The sequence below is a fragment of the Labeo rohita genome, chromosome 2, assembly GCF_022985175.1.
Source record: "Labeo rohita strain BAU-BD-2019 chromosome 2, IGBB_LRoh.1.0, whole genome shotgun sequence".
NCBI classification, from domain to species: Eukaryota; Metazoa; Chordata; class Actinopteri; order Cypriniformes; family Cyprinidae; genus Labeo; species Labeo rohita.
In genome coordinates, this window is record NC_066870.1 from 34,611,324 (window position 1) to 34,625,378 (window position 14,055).

At 42.1% G+C, this 14,055-nt stretch overlaps 2 protein-coding genes across 2 annotated transcripts in view; both read right to left on the reverse strand.

The window, feature by feature from the left end:
• Positions 1-124: 124 nt before the first annotated feature.
• On the reverse strand, positions 125-2,177 carry ccr12a (chemokine (C-C motif) receptor 12a). The gene is made up of 2 exons (XM_051122441.1): positions 2,046-2,177; positions 125-1,892 (listed from the first exon to the last, which is right to left on the reverse strand). Exon 2 carries the CDS (start codon positions 1,852-1,854, stop codon positions 784-786), a length of 1,071 nt encoding a protein of 356 aa, XP_050978398.1. The 5' UTR covers positions 1,855-1,892; positions 2,046-2,177; the 3' UTR covers positions 125-783.
• Positions 2,178-2,193: 16 nt separating this feature from the next.
• The window catches only part of si:ch211-106n13.3 (vWFA and Collagen domain-containing protein), a 40,248-nt gene continuing 28,386 nt past the window's right edge, over positions 2,194-14,055 (reverse strand). Inside the window, exons 24-31 of the mRNA XM_051122452.1 lie at positions 12,345-12,380; positions 11,995-12,039; positions 11,489-11,521; positions 11,078-11,224; positions 10,943-10,997; positions 3,555-3,746; positions 3,394-3,471; positions 2,194-3,306 (exon numbers count right to left, since the gene is read on the reverse strand). Of these exons, the coding sequence (XP_050978409.1) occupies positions 3,116-3,306; positions 3,394-3,471; positions 3,555-3,746; positions 10,943-10,997; positions 11,078-11,224; positions 11,489-11,521; positions 11,995-12,039; positions 12,345-12,380 (777 nt within the window). The 3' untranslated portion in view covers positions 2,194-3,115. The remainder of the gene's footprint in view (positions 3,307-3,393; positions 3,472-3,554; positions 3,747-10,942; positions 10,998-11,077; positions 11,225-11,488; positions 11,522-11,994; positions 12,040-12,344; positions 12,381-14,055) is intronic.

Sequence of the window (14,055 nt, forward strand, 5' to 3'; positions counted from 1 at the left end):
CACTAAACGATAGTTAGTAGGATGCAATGAAGTAAGAGCTAAAAAAAGAGAAGAAGAAGAAAAAAAAATATGATGGATAAAAAAGATAACTGTGTCTTAAAAGAAAACATCCACACCCAAAGAGTGAATTTAGAATGATTTATTGTCATGCATTAAAACGTTATTTTACAGAACTAAAAAAAAATGTAATGCAGACAATGAGTTCATGCTTAAAATTAAGATCTGATGAATCATAATGACCTGATGAACAGGACGTATTTATGTGTTAAACGACAGGAAGTTTACTAATTTCAGAGACCTTTAAAAGGGGCAAATGTGTGAGTTTCACAATGTTCAAAGAACAGGTCACCAAATAGAGAGAAAAGATGGTATCAGGAAGCTTCCCGTCACTGATATATATTTTTTTTTATCAAAACATCAGCAACTGATAGCACTAAAAAAAAAAATCAAGACTGCGATCTGCTCATAGATGTATTTACAAACTTACATAACAACAGATTTAATGGCAAAGTAACCTTTTATCACAGAAGCTAAATTTTTTTTTGCTATTTTATTTTTTTACTTTTTTTTTTTTTTTGCTTTTAATATAATCAAATGGATATTTGTAATGAATATTTACATAAATACATTAAATGCACAGTAAAATATAACAGTAATGATAAATGCATATATGCATTGAATGAGAAATTATTGAACATAAGCTCCAAGCAGACATTACATTTTGGATATTTGTGCGCTCATGACAAATCACACATACAAACCACAGTCTTGTCACGTAAACGCTCAGCTGTCAGTGTTTGGGCTCCGAATTGATGTGGTTTTACTTGTTGTTGACAGCAAAGCAACATTGATCTTCAGACAAGGTATGTGCTTGGACAAAAGCTTCAGAAAATGGTTTTGAAACTTCTTCCCCAAAAACGTATAGAAGACAGGGCTGATGCAGCAATACAGGTAGGCGAAATTTCTGGTCACGTACAGTGCATAGTCGAGCGTGTTTGAGCAATCGTTCTGATCTCCAAAGGACGTCTTGATGGCTTTCAACAGGATGACGATGTTGTAAGGTGTCCAGCAGATGAAGAAGGTGAAGACGATGACAAAGATGAGCTTGACCGCCCTGCATTTCTCCCTCATGCGAGTGAACATGATCCTGATGGTTATGCGGGTGTAGCAGTGCAAGACGATCACCAGAGGAATCAAGAAGAAAAGGAAAAACTGCTGATAATAACCAAACAGCTCCCATTTTGTGAGGAATTTCTGGTGGTAACCGGTCATTTCACACAGCAAACCTTCCCCGCCATCCATCACGTCGTGGAAAACGATATCCTTTATACTAGCCAAAATACTGAACACCCAAACGACGATGGAAGACATGAATGCATAAGTCACTCTTCTCCTCTTGGCCGCCGTGATGGCATGGACCACTGCGAGGTAGCGGTCAAAGGTCATGAGGGTGAGGAAAAGTATAGAGCTGTTGAAGCCGATGGAATAACAGCTTCCCACCAGTTTGCAAAGCCCCCTGCCAAAGATCCATTCAGATTTATGGTAGACTGCCCAGAAAGGGAGGCTGGAGGCGAAGATGAGATCCGAAATGACGAGGTTGAGCAAGAATATGTTGGTAACCGTGCTGAGCTTCTCATACTTGTAGATGATACACAGCACCAGTGCATTTCCAACCAAGCTCATTAAGAAGTTAGCATAGTAGAAAGTTGGGAGAAATGCTGCGCCGAACTGAACCACATCGCTTTTCTTGCATAAAATAACCTCGTCATCTACAACTGTTCCTGAGTATCCCGTGTCATTGGAGGCATTAGAAAAAAAAATTTCCAAAAAGTCATAAGCATCATAATTATCCATTGGTGTCCGTTTGCTTGCTGAGGTGCACCAAAATCAAACTAATGCAAACACACAACATAGTTAATATATAGCTGAGAAGATGAAATACTCCAAGGCACTCGTATAGTAAAAAGCCTATTTAATATATATTCACAGTTAATATATATTTGGTTTAAGGTTCATTCGGCACATTATATATTGGTCTTACTCACCGATATCGTTGGTAGAGGAGTTTGTGAAACTCTCAGCAGCCCTGACAGAAATGATGCAGCTACGTTGTGGCTTACCGAGAAAACTCAACACACATCCTGAACGAGGAACTGCAAAGAGCATTTAAACCGGCACGTCAGCACCACGCGAGACCACACCGCCTTCACAGGTTTTTGGTCAATGTTTGTAAAATGTCATGGTGTATAATTTTACCAAGAAGTAAAATGATCAAGAAATTATTCAAATTTTTAAAATATTTATTGTAATTTGTCAGCTGCACAAATGACATGATAAAAAAAACATGACGAGGCTAGAATCCTACGTGCATCAATAAAAAAAAGATCATGAACAGGAAACATTAAATAATAAATAGATGTTAATTGCTACTCTTCGCACAAAGCGATCCAGTCAAACAAAGACATGCCAAAACTACACTATTAATGCTACAGTCTACAAGACAAATTCTTAAAGTAGAATTAAATAATACTAATACTAATTAAAAAAATGCTGTAGTAGTAAAAATGTTCCTATAAAAACTAATAGCCCTTGAGTAGAAGTATTCTCAAATTTGAACATGTAGCCGGTAGAAATTGCTTCACATCCTATACAGAGGTAGCTTGCCTAGGGCAGTGCAGTGGATACAGTATAGCAATTTTTCTTTAAAGGAACAATTCACTCAAAAACAAAGTCAAAAGTTGAAAATGAAAATGAAATTGGTCACAGGACATGAGAGAATCAGTGATGTACAGTATGTGAACATGCATGATGTTTGAGCGCATTTTCACCAAATAATGATTGAATTTTTAGTCCAAGGCTTTGGAAGACTTGGAATCTATTGCATGAGTTCTACTGACTGCTTCTTTGAAGCTCAACAGCAGTTTTCTGTAAGGAAAAGAGCAGATGAGATATTTTAACACATTCAACACAAGATTCTCAGATAGAAAAACACGTCACATATTTAAAGTCAAGAACATCGTTCTTTAGAGGTTATGAGATCTTGAGGTCAACGCTGAGCATCAGAAATGTCCATTTGAGAGAGAAAAGATTGCATAGAATCAGTACGATCCCGATGCTAAAAGTTAGGTCCTTTCCTGAAAGGGTCGTCTCGAAAGCCATAAGCTTGATAACAAGAGGACGGGTCACAAACCCCCATGGCTCCCGGGGGCCCACGTTTGCCTGGGATGCCCGGAGTGCCAGGTTTCCCTGGTGGGCCAGATTGCCCAGGATATCCCTCACCGTCATCCCCACGTGGGCCCTGCAAACCTGTGAAAGAGAAAGTTGCTTCTGAACATGCTTGCAAACGACAAAAACATATTATTATGCATGAGTATGATATGTGTGTTTTTATACCTGCCGGGCCAGGTGGACCAGGCAACCCCATTTCACCCTGTCCTTTAGCACCTTTCATACCCATTGGGCCAATATCACCTGTAAACAACATTTGAGCATCATTTACCCTTAAGTTACTTTATGATCAAAAGATGAGATAAACGTCTTCACATAATCCTCACCTTTCACCCCTTCAGGTCCCCTGCTCCCTGGAGGTCCCGGGTAGCCTGGAGACCCTGCCCTGCCGGGAAACCCGGGGGGTCCAGATGGGCCAGTAGGGCCTGGGGGACCTGGATCGCCTGGTGGTCCTTGTTTGGTTTCACAGTGTTGGCAGCTGCTTTGGCCCATCACCTGCAGGAGCTGTGGCAGCTGGCCTGTTGAAGGAACATTTTTAGTGCAATTATATGTATATATATATATATATATATATATATATATATATATATTTATATATGTTTTTTATTATTAATTTTTTTTCAGAGTGTCTATTTACACCAAGCGTAAATAGCCTGCCTTGTTGGCAGAGGCTATTTACACTAACTCCACCCATCAACATGTGATTGGGCTAGTCAACATTACAAAAGACAATCGTCAAACAATGGCTCCAGTGGTGTACGGTGTAGATGTTAAAACGCATGCAGTTTTTTGATGCGGTCGACCCAAGTTTGAATCTGCCTTTTGCCAAACTTTTTTTTCCTCCCTTTTGAAATCTCATATCACATCGGAAAGGCATTTATTTTCAGTAAAATTAAGGAACTAATCAAAAAGTTGAAAATAAAGAATCGGGTAAGGTTAGGGTAGGTGTAGGGAGGACTTTATAGTCCCAATAAGGTGGCATCCATTTAATAATTTGAATTAAAATTATAATTTACATTAAATATGTTATTGTTGCATACTGTTTTATAATGTACTATAGGGGTGTAACGGTACGTGTATTCGTACTGATCCGTCACAGGGCAAATTCCAAATGGAAGTGATCATCCTTATGCCCTAACTCCCTTCGAAGGGCAGAGCCCTTGGAGTTTAGACTTTGGAGTGAGCAGGCCACGTGCATATCATCATGTATGTTTGAAATGCATTCGGCAAACGGGGCGATGTGATTTCCTCATTATCTTCAGCTGGCATGTTCCTGTGACAACGCAACACTGTGTCCGCTAGCAGACGTCGCTATTTTAATCTTTTAATTGTTGTTAGCATAACTGTTGCAAATAAACATTCATTTTTTATTTTAAAAAGATTAAAATAGCGACATCTGCTGACGGACACTGTGTTGTGTTGCGTTGTCACAGGAACATGCCAGCTGAAGATAATGAGGAAATCACGTCGCCTCGCTTGCCGAATACATTTCAAAAATACATTATGATACGCACGTGGCCTGCTCACTCCAAAGTCTAAACTGCAAGGGCGCTGCTCTTTGAAGGGAGTAGGGCATAAGGATGATCACTACCATTTGGAATTTGCCCCTTGACGGTTCGGTACGAATAAACGTACCGTTACACCCCTAATGTACTACAATACTGAGGTGCAGATATTTAACACTATTTTCAATAAGTAATATAAATAGGAGAAAATCCTGCTATTTTAACACAGTGTAAATACACTGACCAAAATTATAAATGCAACACTTTTGTTTTGCCCCGATTTTTCATGAGCTGAACTCAAAGATCTAAGACTTTTTCTATGTACACAAAAGGCCTATTTCTCTCAAATATTGTTCACAAATCTGTCTAAATCTGTGTTAGTGAGCACTTCTCCTTTGCCGAGATAATCCATCCACCTCACAGGTGTGGCATATCAAGATGCTGATTAGACAGCATGATTATGGCACAGGTCTGCCATAGGCTGGCCACAATAAAAGGCCACTCTAAAATGTGCAGTTTTATCACACAGCACACTGCCACAGATGTCGCAAGTTTTGAGGGAGCATGCAGTTGGCATGCTGACTGCAGGAATGTCCACAAGAGCTGTTGCCTGTGAACTGAATGTTCATTTCTCTACCAGAAAGCGTCTCAGGGAAGCTCATCTGCATGCTCGTCGTCCTCATCGGGGTCTCGACCTGACTGCAGTTCGCCGTCGTAACCGACTTGAGTGGGCAAATGCTCACATTCGATGGCGTCTGGCACTTTGGAGAGTTGTTCTCTTCACGGATGAATCCCGGTTTTCACTGTACAGGGCAGATGGCAGACAGCGTGTATGGTGTCGTGTGGGTGAGCGGTTTGCTGATGTCAGTGTTGTGGATCGAGTGGCCCATGGTGCCGGTGGGGTTATGGTATGGGCAGGCATATGTTATGGACAACGAACACAGGTGCATTTTATTGATGGCATTTTGAATGCACAGAGATACCGAGATCCTGAGGCCCATTGTTGTGCCATTCATCCACGACCATCACCTCATGTTGCAACATGATAATGCACAGCCCCATGTTGCAAGGATCTGTACACAATTCCTGGAAGCTGAAAACATCCCAGTTCTTGCATGGCCAGCATACTCACCAAACATGTCACCCATTGAGCATGTTTGGGATGCAGTAAATACAGTAAAACTGCACATTTTAGAGTGGCCTAAGAAAATCTTCTATCACTAAGAAAATATGCTATATTCAGTTAGTGTAAAAAGCTGTTGCCATTTTTTTTTTTTTTTTTTACATTTTCAACTATTTTTTATTTATTTATATATTTTCAGTTTTCAATTTAATTTTGAAGTTTTAGTAATTTTGTTGTGTGTTTTTTTTTTTTTTTTTGGTCATTTTATTTATTTATTTACTTATTTATTTATTTGTATGTGTCCATATAGTTCCCCTTCAGGAACTCGTCAAAACGCTTTGGGAACGCCTTCAGCGTGACCACGCTCTGAATCACATGTGAAATCAGTCCAATAGAAGAGCGAGACGTCATAGGCGGGTGACGTCACTGACCAGGAAGCTTAAAAGCACGTGCGCCGGAACCGGCGTCAGCTTCTGTCTTTCAGCAGCGCTCTGTGTTGTGTGTGATTGTGCTCGTTTTTTGTGCTAGTTTGCACGGCTTTTATTTGGGGCACAATGTCTAAAGCGAAAGAAAAGACTAAATCAGTTCATTGTTCCGAAGAAGGATGGGGGCCTGCATCCCATTTTAGATCTGCGTCTTCTGAACTGCTCAGTCATGCGACTGAAGTTCAAGATGCTCACCATCAAGCAGGTCGTGTCTCAGATCAGGTCCGAGGACTGGTTTGTCACGATAGATCTAAAAGACACATATTTCCACGTCTCCATCCTTCCTCAACACAGGAAGTTCCTGAGGTTTGCTTTCAGGGGCGAAGCTTACCAATATCGGGTTCTTCCGTTCGGCCTAGCACTCTCAACCCGCACTTTTACAAAGTGTGTGGATGCAGCTCTGGCTCCGTTGCGACTCCAGGGCATCCGCATACTCAATTATATCGACGACTGGCTGATCCTGGCCCAGTCGGAAAAAGTAGTGGTTCAGCATCGAGATGTTGTACTCGCTCACATGAAAGAGCTGGGGTTGAGACTGAACGGCAAGAAAAGTGTGCTTTCTCCATTACAGAGGACCACTTATCTGGGCGTGGTGTGGGATTTGACCACGATGCAGGCACGTTTGTCTCCTGCTCGGATTGAGTCGATCCTCGCCGCAGTCACGAGAGTGAAAGAGGGTCGGTCACTCACTGTCAAGCAGTTCCAACAACTGCTGGGTCTGATGGCAGCTGCGTCCAACGTGATACCTTTTGGCCTGCTGTACATGAGACCCCTACAGTGGTGGCTCAAGACCAGGGGGTTCTCCCCGAGGGGAAACCCACTTCGCATGATCAAGGTGACGCGGCGATGCCTACGTGCCTTGAACATGTGGAAGAAACCCTGGTTCTTGTCTCAGGGCCCGGTGCTGGGAGCTCCTTGTCACCGCGTAATGCTAGCGACGGATGCGTCCCTCACCGGTTGGGGAGCGGTCATGGACAGCCACCCTGCCCACGGTCTGTGGAGCGATCACCATCTCTTTTGGCACATAAATTGCCTGGAGATGCTGGCCGTGTTTCGAGCTCTGAAACACTTTCTCCCAGACCTGAGAGCCATGTGTTGGTCCCCACTGACAACACAGCGGTGGTCTACTACATCAACCACCAGGGAGGTCTGCATTCGCGCCCCTTGTACAAGCTGGCGCACCAGATCCTTGTGTGGTCCCAGGACAAACTCCTCTCGCTGAGAGCAGTTCATGTTTCTGGGCATCTCAACTTGGCCAGGCTCAGGTGGACCTCTTCGTAACTCAGGAGAATGCGCAATGTCCCCGCTGGTTCTCTCTGCCATGGTACAGACGTGGCTGAGGCTTCGTCTGTACGCCTTTCCCCCGACCACTCTGCTCCCGGGAGTTCTAGAAAGAGTGCGTCGGGACGGGGCATCCCTTCTTCTAGTAGCCCCGTGCTGGCCGGGCCGAGTATGGTTCTCGGACCTGATTTCTCTCCTCGACGGCTCTCCCTGGGATATTCCCATCAGGAGAGATCTCCTCTCACAGGCAGGGGGTTCCATACTTCACCCCCGGCCGGAGCTGTGGAAGCTTTGGGTGTGGCCTCTGAGGGGGCGCACCTCTTAGCTTCCAGTTTCTCAACCGAGGTTGGTGAGACCATCCTCCAATCTAGAGCTCCCTCTACAAGGAAACTGTACGCCTTGAAGTGGAGACTCTTCACTTCCTGGTGCGGACACCGTTTGCAGGATCCAGTTAACTGCCCAGTTGGTACAGTGCTGGAGTTCCTGCAGGATCGGCTATCCGCAGGGTTAACCCACTCCACCTTAAAGGTTTACGTGGCGGCCATTGCGGCCTACCACGCCCCTCTTGGTGGTCTTTCCGTGGGTAAGAACCCCCTTGTTACACGTTTCCTCCGCGGTGCACTGAGGCTGAGGCCTCCTGTACGACCTCATGTCCCTACCTGGGACCTGTCAGTGGTGTTAGAGGCTCTCTGTAGGCCTCCTTTCGAGCCTATTGAGGAAATATCAGACCGTCTTCTTACAATTAAAACAGTTCTCCTTCTCGCTCTTTCCTCCCTCAAGAGAGTTGGGGACCTTCAGGCCCTCTCTGTGGCCCCTTCCTTTCTGGACTTTGTTCTAGGCCTAGCTAAGGCCTTCCTGTACCCTCGTACGGGGTACGTCCCTAAAGTCCCCTCCTCAGCACCACGGCCTGTCGTACTTCAGGCCTTCTGTCCTCCTCCCTTTCAGGATCCTGACCAGCAGAAGCTTAACTGTATGTGTCCAGTGCGAGCACTGGACACATACGTCCGCAGAGCTGCAATGTGGAGAAAGTCGGACCAACTTTTTGTTTGCTATGGTCCGGCTAAAAAAGGCCTCCCTGCTTCCAAGCAGACCCTAAGCCACTGGATAGTGGATGCTATTTGTTCTGCTTATGAGTCCTCTGGCCTCCCTCCTCCACTAGGGGTCAAAGCTCATTCTACCCGGAGCATGGCGGCCTCCAAGGCCTTTCTTGCTGCCGTTTCTATGCAGGATATCTGCAACGCTGCGGGATGGTCCAGGCCCCTTACATTTGTGAGGTTTTACGACCTTGACCTGCGAGTCTCTCCTGGCTCTTCTGTCCTTCGCACTAGCACACACTAGGCGGGGACTTGGATCTTGCGCCGTGGGCATCTCGTTCCCATAGCGTTTCGACGCGGCTCGAGTTCCTGAAGGGGAACGTCTCAGGTTACGTATGTAACCCTGGTTCTCCGAGGGAACGAGACGCCGCGTCTCGAGGCCATTCTCCTGCATTCTTCCGAGCGCTGCTTCTCTTGAAGCTGACGCCAGTTCCGGCGTACGTGCTTTTAAGCTTCCTGGTCAGTGACGTCACCCGCCTATGACGTCTCGCTCTTCTATTGGACTGATTTCACATGTGATTCAGAGCACGGTCATGCTGAAGGCGTTCCCATAGCGTTTCGACGCGGCGTCTCGTTCCCTCTGAGAACCAGGGTTACATACGTAACCTGAGACGTTTTTTTATTACTTTTTATTTCAGTTTTAGTTTTAGTTATTTCAGTACATCAGGATCAACTAAATTAAAATGAGAAATGTTGGTTTTGGCAACTAGGTAAAATAAAAAAGTTTTAGTTTTAGTTAACTGTAATAACCCTGATAACTACAGCCATTTTAAAAAATAATTTCGTCACAAATAGCAATTTCCACGCAATAAAATATTTTAGCGCTTGATGACTAGAAAGATTTATATTTGTTATAAACATTTCCATGACTTTTCCATGTCTAGAAACCACAACTTTTACGTTTCCTCATTTGTATCAAGTTTTAAATAAAATGACAGAAGCTGTGGGCACAAATTACAATAAGAAACATGATGTCAGTTTACTTCTTGATGTTTTAGCTTATTTCAAAGCTTATTTTTTACTACCCCTATAGTGGTTGAAAACCACTGATTTAGAGTAGACATGGGCAAACTCTGTCCTGGAGGACTGGTGTCCCTACACAGTTTAGCTCCAACCCTGATCAAACACACCTGAACAAGCTAATCAAAGTCTTCAGGATTACTAGAAGGCTACAGACATGTGAGTTTTGTCATGGTGGAAGCTGAACTCTGCAGGACATCAGCCCTCCAGGACCAAGTTTGCCCATGCCTGATTTAGAGAGATGATTGAACGATAAAAATCGTCAATGCTTAGTTTGGGTTTTCTAATATGACTGACTACACTACATCATACACACCCATACATGCACCTGCTAGATACAATGCTATTAGGTGTTATCTCATGGCTCTTTGGAATACTTGATTCTGATCAATTGCTGTATTCTACAGTTTTTGTATAACAATGCAAAACTGAACACTGTGCTAGTTTCACATTTCATTCTCACATCATAAATTATTCATCAAATTTGTACATTATCAAAAGATAATGTACAAATGCTTCTCATTAATGTTTTCTGATCATCCTTACGCAATTTATTTTGCAATAATGACCATATGACTAACCATTTTCATTTACAATGTACAAGCAAAAAGTTCAATTTGTGTGCATTTCATAGATGTTTAAGGATTGCAAAGAGGATGGTGTAACATTTGTGACAGTAACGGCTATATAAAAAATAGCCGTATGATTGCTCATCGGAAGGATTTCACAACTGTATTTAAGTTTTTCCTCTTTTTTACAGAGAAGTGAAAGTTGCCCTGGAGGCTACTACCACTTCAGATGTTTCCAGTTATATGACTAGAGGCACATATACACACATCATGAGTTAAATTCTATTCCTATTGAGAATCTTTGTCTTTTTTACCAAAATAAAATATCCTATTTACATATCTTGAATACTAGAGTTTTAAATTTGCTGAAGAATACACAAATGAAGCGGCATGCAAAAGTCACAGGCACAATATTAAGTTGTCGTGGGTGTGTTGCTAAGGAGTGTTTTTAGCACTTGGTTGCTAGAGTGATAGATTCATGGTAAACATAAGAAGGAAGAGTTAATACTTACGGATTGGGGTTTGATTCAGTTCTAACCAAAATAATGGGCAGATATTTAAAGCAATGCTTGCATAAGCATATTCTGTCTTTGTTTTCTCATTCGTCTCAACCTCACTCAAAGACATGAAAACTTACTCTGTAGCACTGAAGCACAGATCTTCATAAGCTGCTCTTCTGAAGGTGCTTTGCCCTGTAACACAGTGCGTCATATTTGAACAAGACCATCATCGCCATAATGCATGGTTTATAAATCACACTGAATACACTCACTGGTTTTCCTGGATAACCTGGAAGTCCTGGTTGCCCCGGTAAGCCGTCTAGACCGGGAAAGCCTTGAGATCCAGGTGGCCCTGATGGACCCACATCTCCCTTTTTCCCATCAGCCCCTCTGCTCCCAGGCTCCCCTGCTAAACCTGGCTGAAAGGGAGTGAGAAGAACAATTCAGTTCAGTGTTATCCCTCAGTTTTTGTGCATATTTGATTATTCAAGTTCTGTGAAAAAAAGTGTTTTCATTTATGAAGAAGTTGCAGACAAGATGCCAAGACTGCGTATGTTGGGCTCAAAACACTTAAGCTTGTTTTAGTTTCTTGCTAGGGAACCAAAAGACGTCTAGATTCTGACTCATCAGGAAACGCTTGCGAGACGTTGACAACAGCAGTTATGTTTCAAGTAGTTTTGTACCTCTCCTTTGTTTCCTATCAGGCCCGGTTCACCCTGTTGAGAACACAAAAAGTACATTATGTCATGTGCAATTTAATCGCATTCTCGCAAACTCTTGATTTGCCGCTCAAGAAACATTTCTTATGATTATCAATGTTGAAAACAGTTTTTGTTCAGGATTCTTTGATGAACAGAAAGTTTAAAAGAACAGCATTTATTTGAAATGGAAATCTTTTGTAACGTTATAAATATCGTTTCTGATCAATTTAAAGCATCCTTGCTAAACAGAAGTGTTTCTTTAAAAAAAAAAAATCTTATGATATTCTGTGCATATTCAGGTTTCTAGATATGACTTGAGTTTTCTCTTTAATGCAAGTCTGTGGGATGTTTCTTTCCATTGCACAAGCATTAAGGGCCATGTCTGGTTTTAAAGCTTTTTCAAAGTTGTGTAGGTTTATCAGAATCCATAACCAGAAATACACTTGAATTAGCAACACTACAATTGAAGCATAAAAGCTGTTACATACATGTTTTCCTGCAACTCCAGGTTCTCCCTGGTTTCCTTTCTCACCCTGGCAAGAGAGATGCAATAAAAAAGTCAATCAGTTTCTTGTGTTACTAGTAAAACCAGCCTGGACCAACTGGTGTGTTATGTGCTATTTTGTTTATAACTTTTTGACCCTGACTGATGAATAAAAAGATTTGTGTGAGTGTCTTTTGTAGGTAAGAATTCCTGTTAGAAAAAAATGTGTTTTTGCATAGCATCGTAGCACTTTTTTTTTTAACTTCCTCTTTCTCTTATATAGTATGTTCCTTTTGAACAGACGTGAGAAATTAAATGTCAAAGTTGTCACTCATCACTAAGCAGTCACGGTACCTGACTTCCCTTTGGTCCAGATGATCCTGCGTCACCCTGCAAATACAAGCGTAGGAGCACTGGCATTTAACAGTAGTCAAACAGGGAATTTTTTAAATAACGCATTAAAGTACTAAGAAGCAGTCTATATAGAGGTTGCATTTACATTTACCACATTTATCACACTTTTCTTCATTTTTTGATTGTGTTTCCCTACTTAATAAACATTTCCAAAAGATTAAAAGTGAAAAGCCATATCAGCCTAGAAAATCGCAACTTTTAATTTTCCGTCAGTCTTAGTACACGATGTAACTACAGAAGAGTAAAGTTTTAAAGGGGTCATCAGATGCCCATTTTCCACAAGTTGATATGATTCTTTAGGGTCTCAATGAAAAGTCTATAATATACTTTGATTAAAAATTCTCAATGGTTGTGTAAAACAACACCCTTTTACCTTGTCAAAAGGTAAAAAAAAACTCTGTAAAAATCATCCCATTCTAGGGGATTGTTCCTTTAAATGCAAATGAGCTCTGCTTGCCCCGCCCCTTTCTACTCTCTGTGGAGTGACGTGCTGCTCTGAGAGATTGTTTACTTTAGCCGCATTGAGTGCATTTAGTTACGAAACTTGCTAACTAGCACGTGATGAAGAAGGTGATTGCAGAGATTCATAAAAAAACCCTTATACTCAATTCTGCTGTAAGTGAAGCTGGATCACGAATGATTTGCGCGAACATAGACGTATTTATGTAGATCGGGAGGTGCATTCCCTTCACTGCATTTTCAGTGGCTCAGATGTCGGGAGTAAATGACGACCACTATGTCCACTATTACATCTAGCAGCACAACACCTAAATCGCTCAATCAGAGATATTCTTGTCTAACTTACATCCCTGCTCTGGCATCGAAACAATGGAGGTCGGACTGTTACAGCTGATCTGAGGTAAGATGCTCATGTCAATCAACTATTGAGGGAGTGGCCTCTGCCATCTGAGAATGGCTCAATTTGAAAAAGGGGATATTATTTTTACAGATTAATTAAAAATCACTGCATGGATTTTTATCATTATAGGGTAGATTTGTACATACACTGCCAACACATTAATGTACAAACAACATGTAAAAGTCAAGTTTGCATCCAATGACCCCTTTAAATAGGAAAAATATCAAAACTCTTTGTTCATTTTTTAGCGAGATGCTAACGGTCTAATCAGATTCAATCATCTGTGCTAAGCTATGCTAAAAGTGCTACCGCCATACCCAGAACTCAGCTGAATGGATTTGAATGGTAAAACTCAACTGTTTAACTCTAGGAGAGTTGGAAAATGACAATTACTGCTCACTGCAGAGCCGAACGGCCTCCAGCTCCCTCTCTTTTGATGTCCAGCTCCACCTACGTGTGAACTAATGGGTGGAGTTATGTTTAGGATAGGGTACGGGGTAGGGTTAGGGTGTGGTTAGGTGTCTATCTCCACCCATTACCTCCAGCGAGGTGGAGCTAGAGCTTCAGCTCCTCCCATTTGGCTCTGCAGCGAGCACCCTCTCGAAAATGAGCCTATTTTCAAAAAAAGTGGTGTGTTCCTTTAAGTTGAGTGTATTATTCACTATATTTTATAAATGCATGTTATAGATCTTATTGTGAATGATTCATCCATGTATGGTTTTCTTTGTACTTTGACTTTGACTTTGACTTTGACATTTTTAATCATAACTGAATCTTCCAGTGAAAGCCACA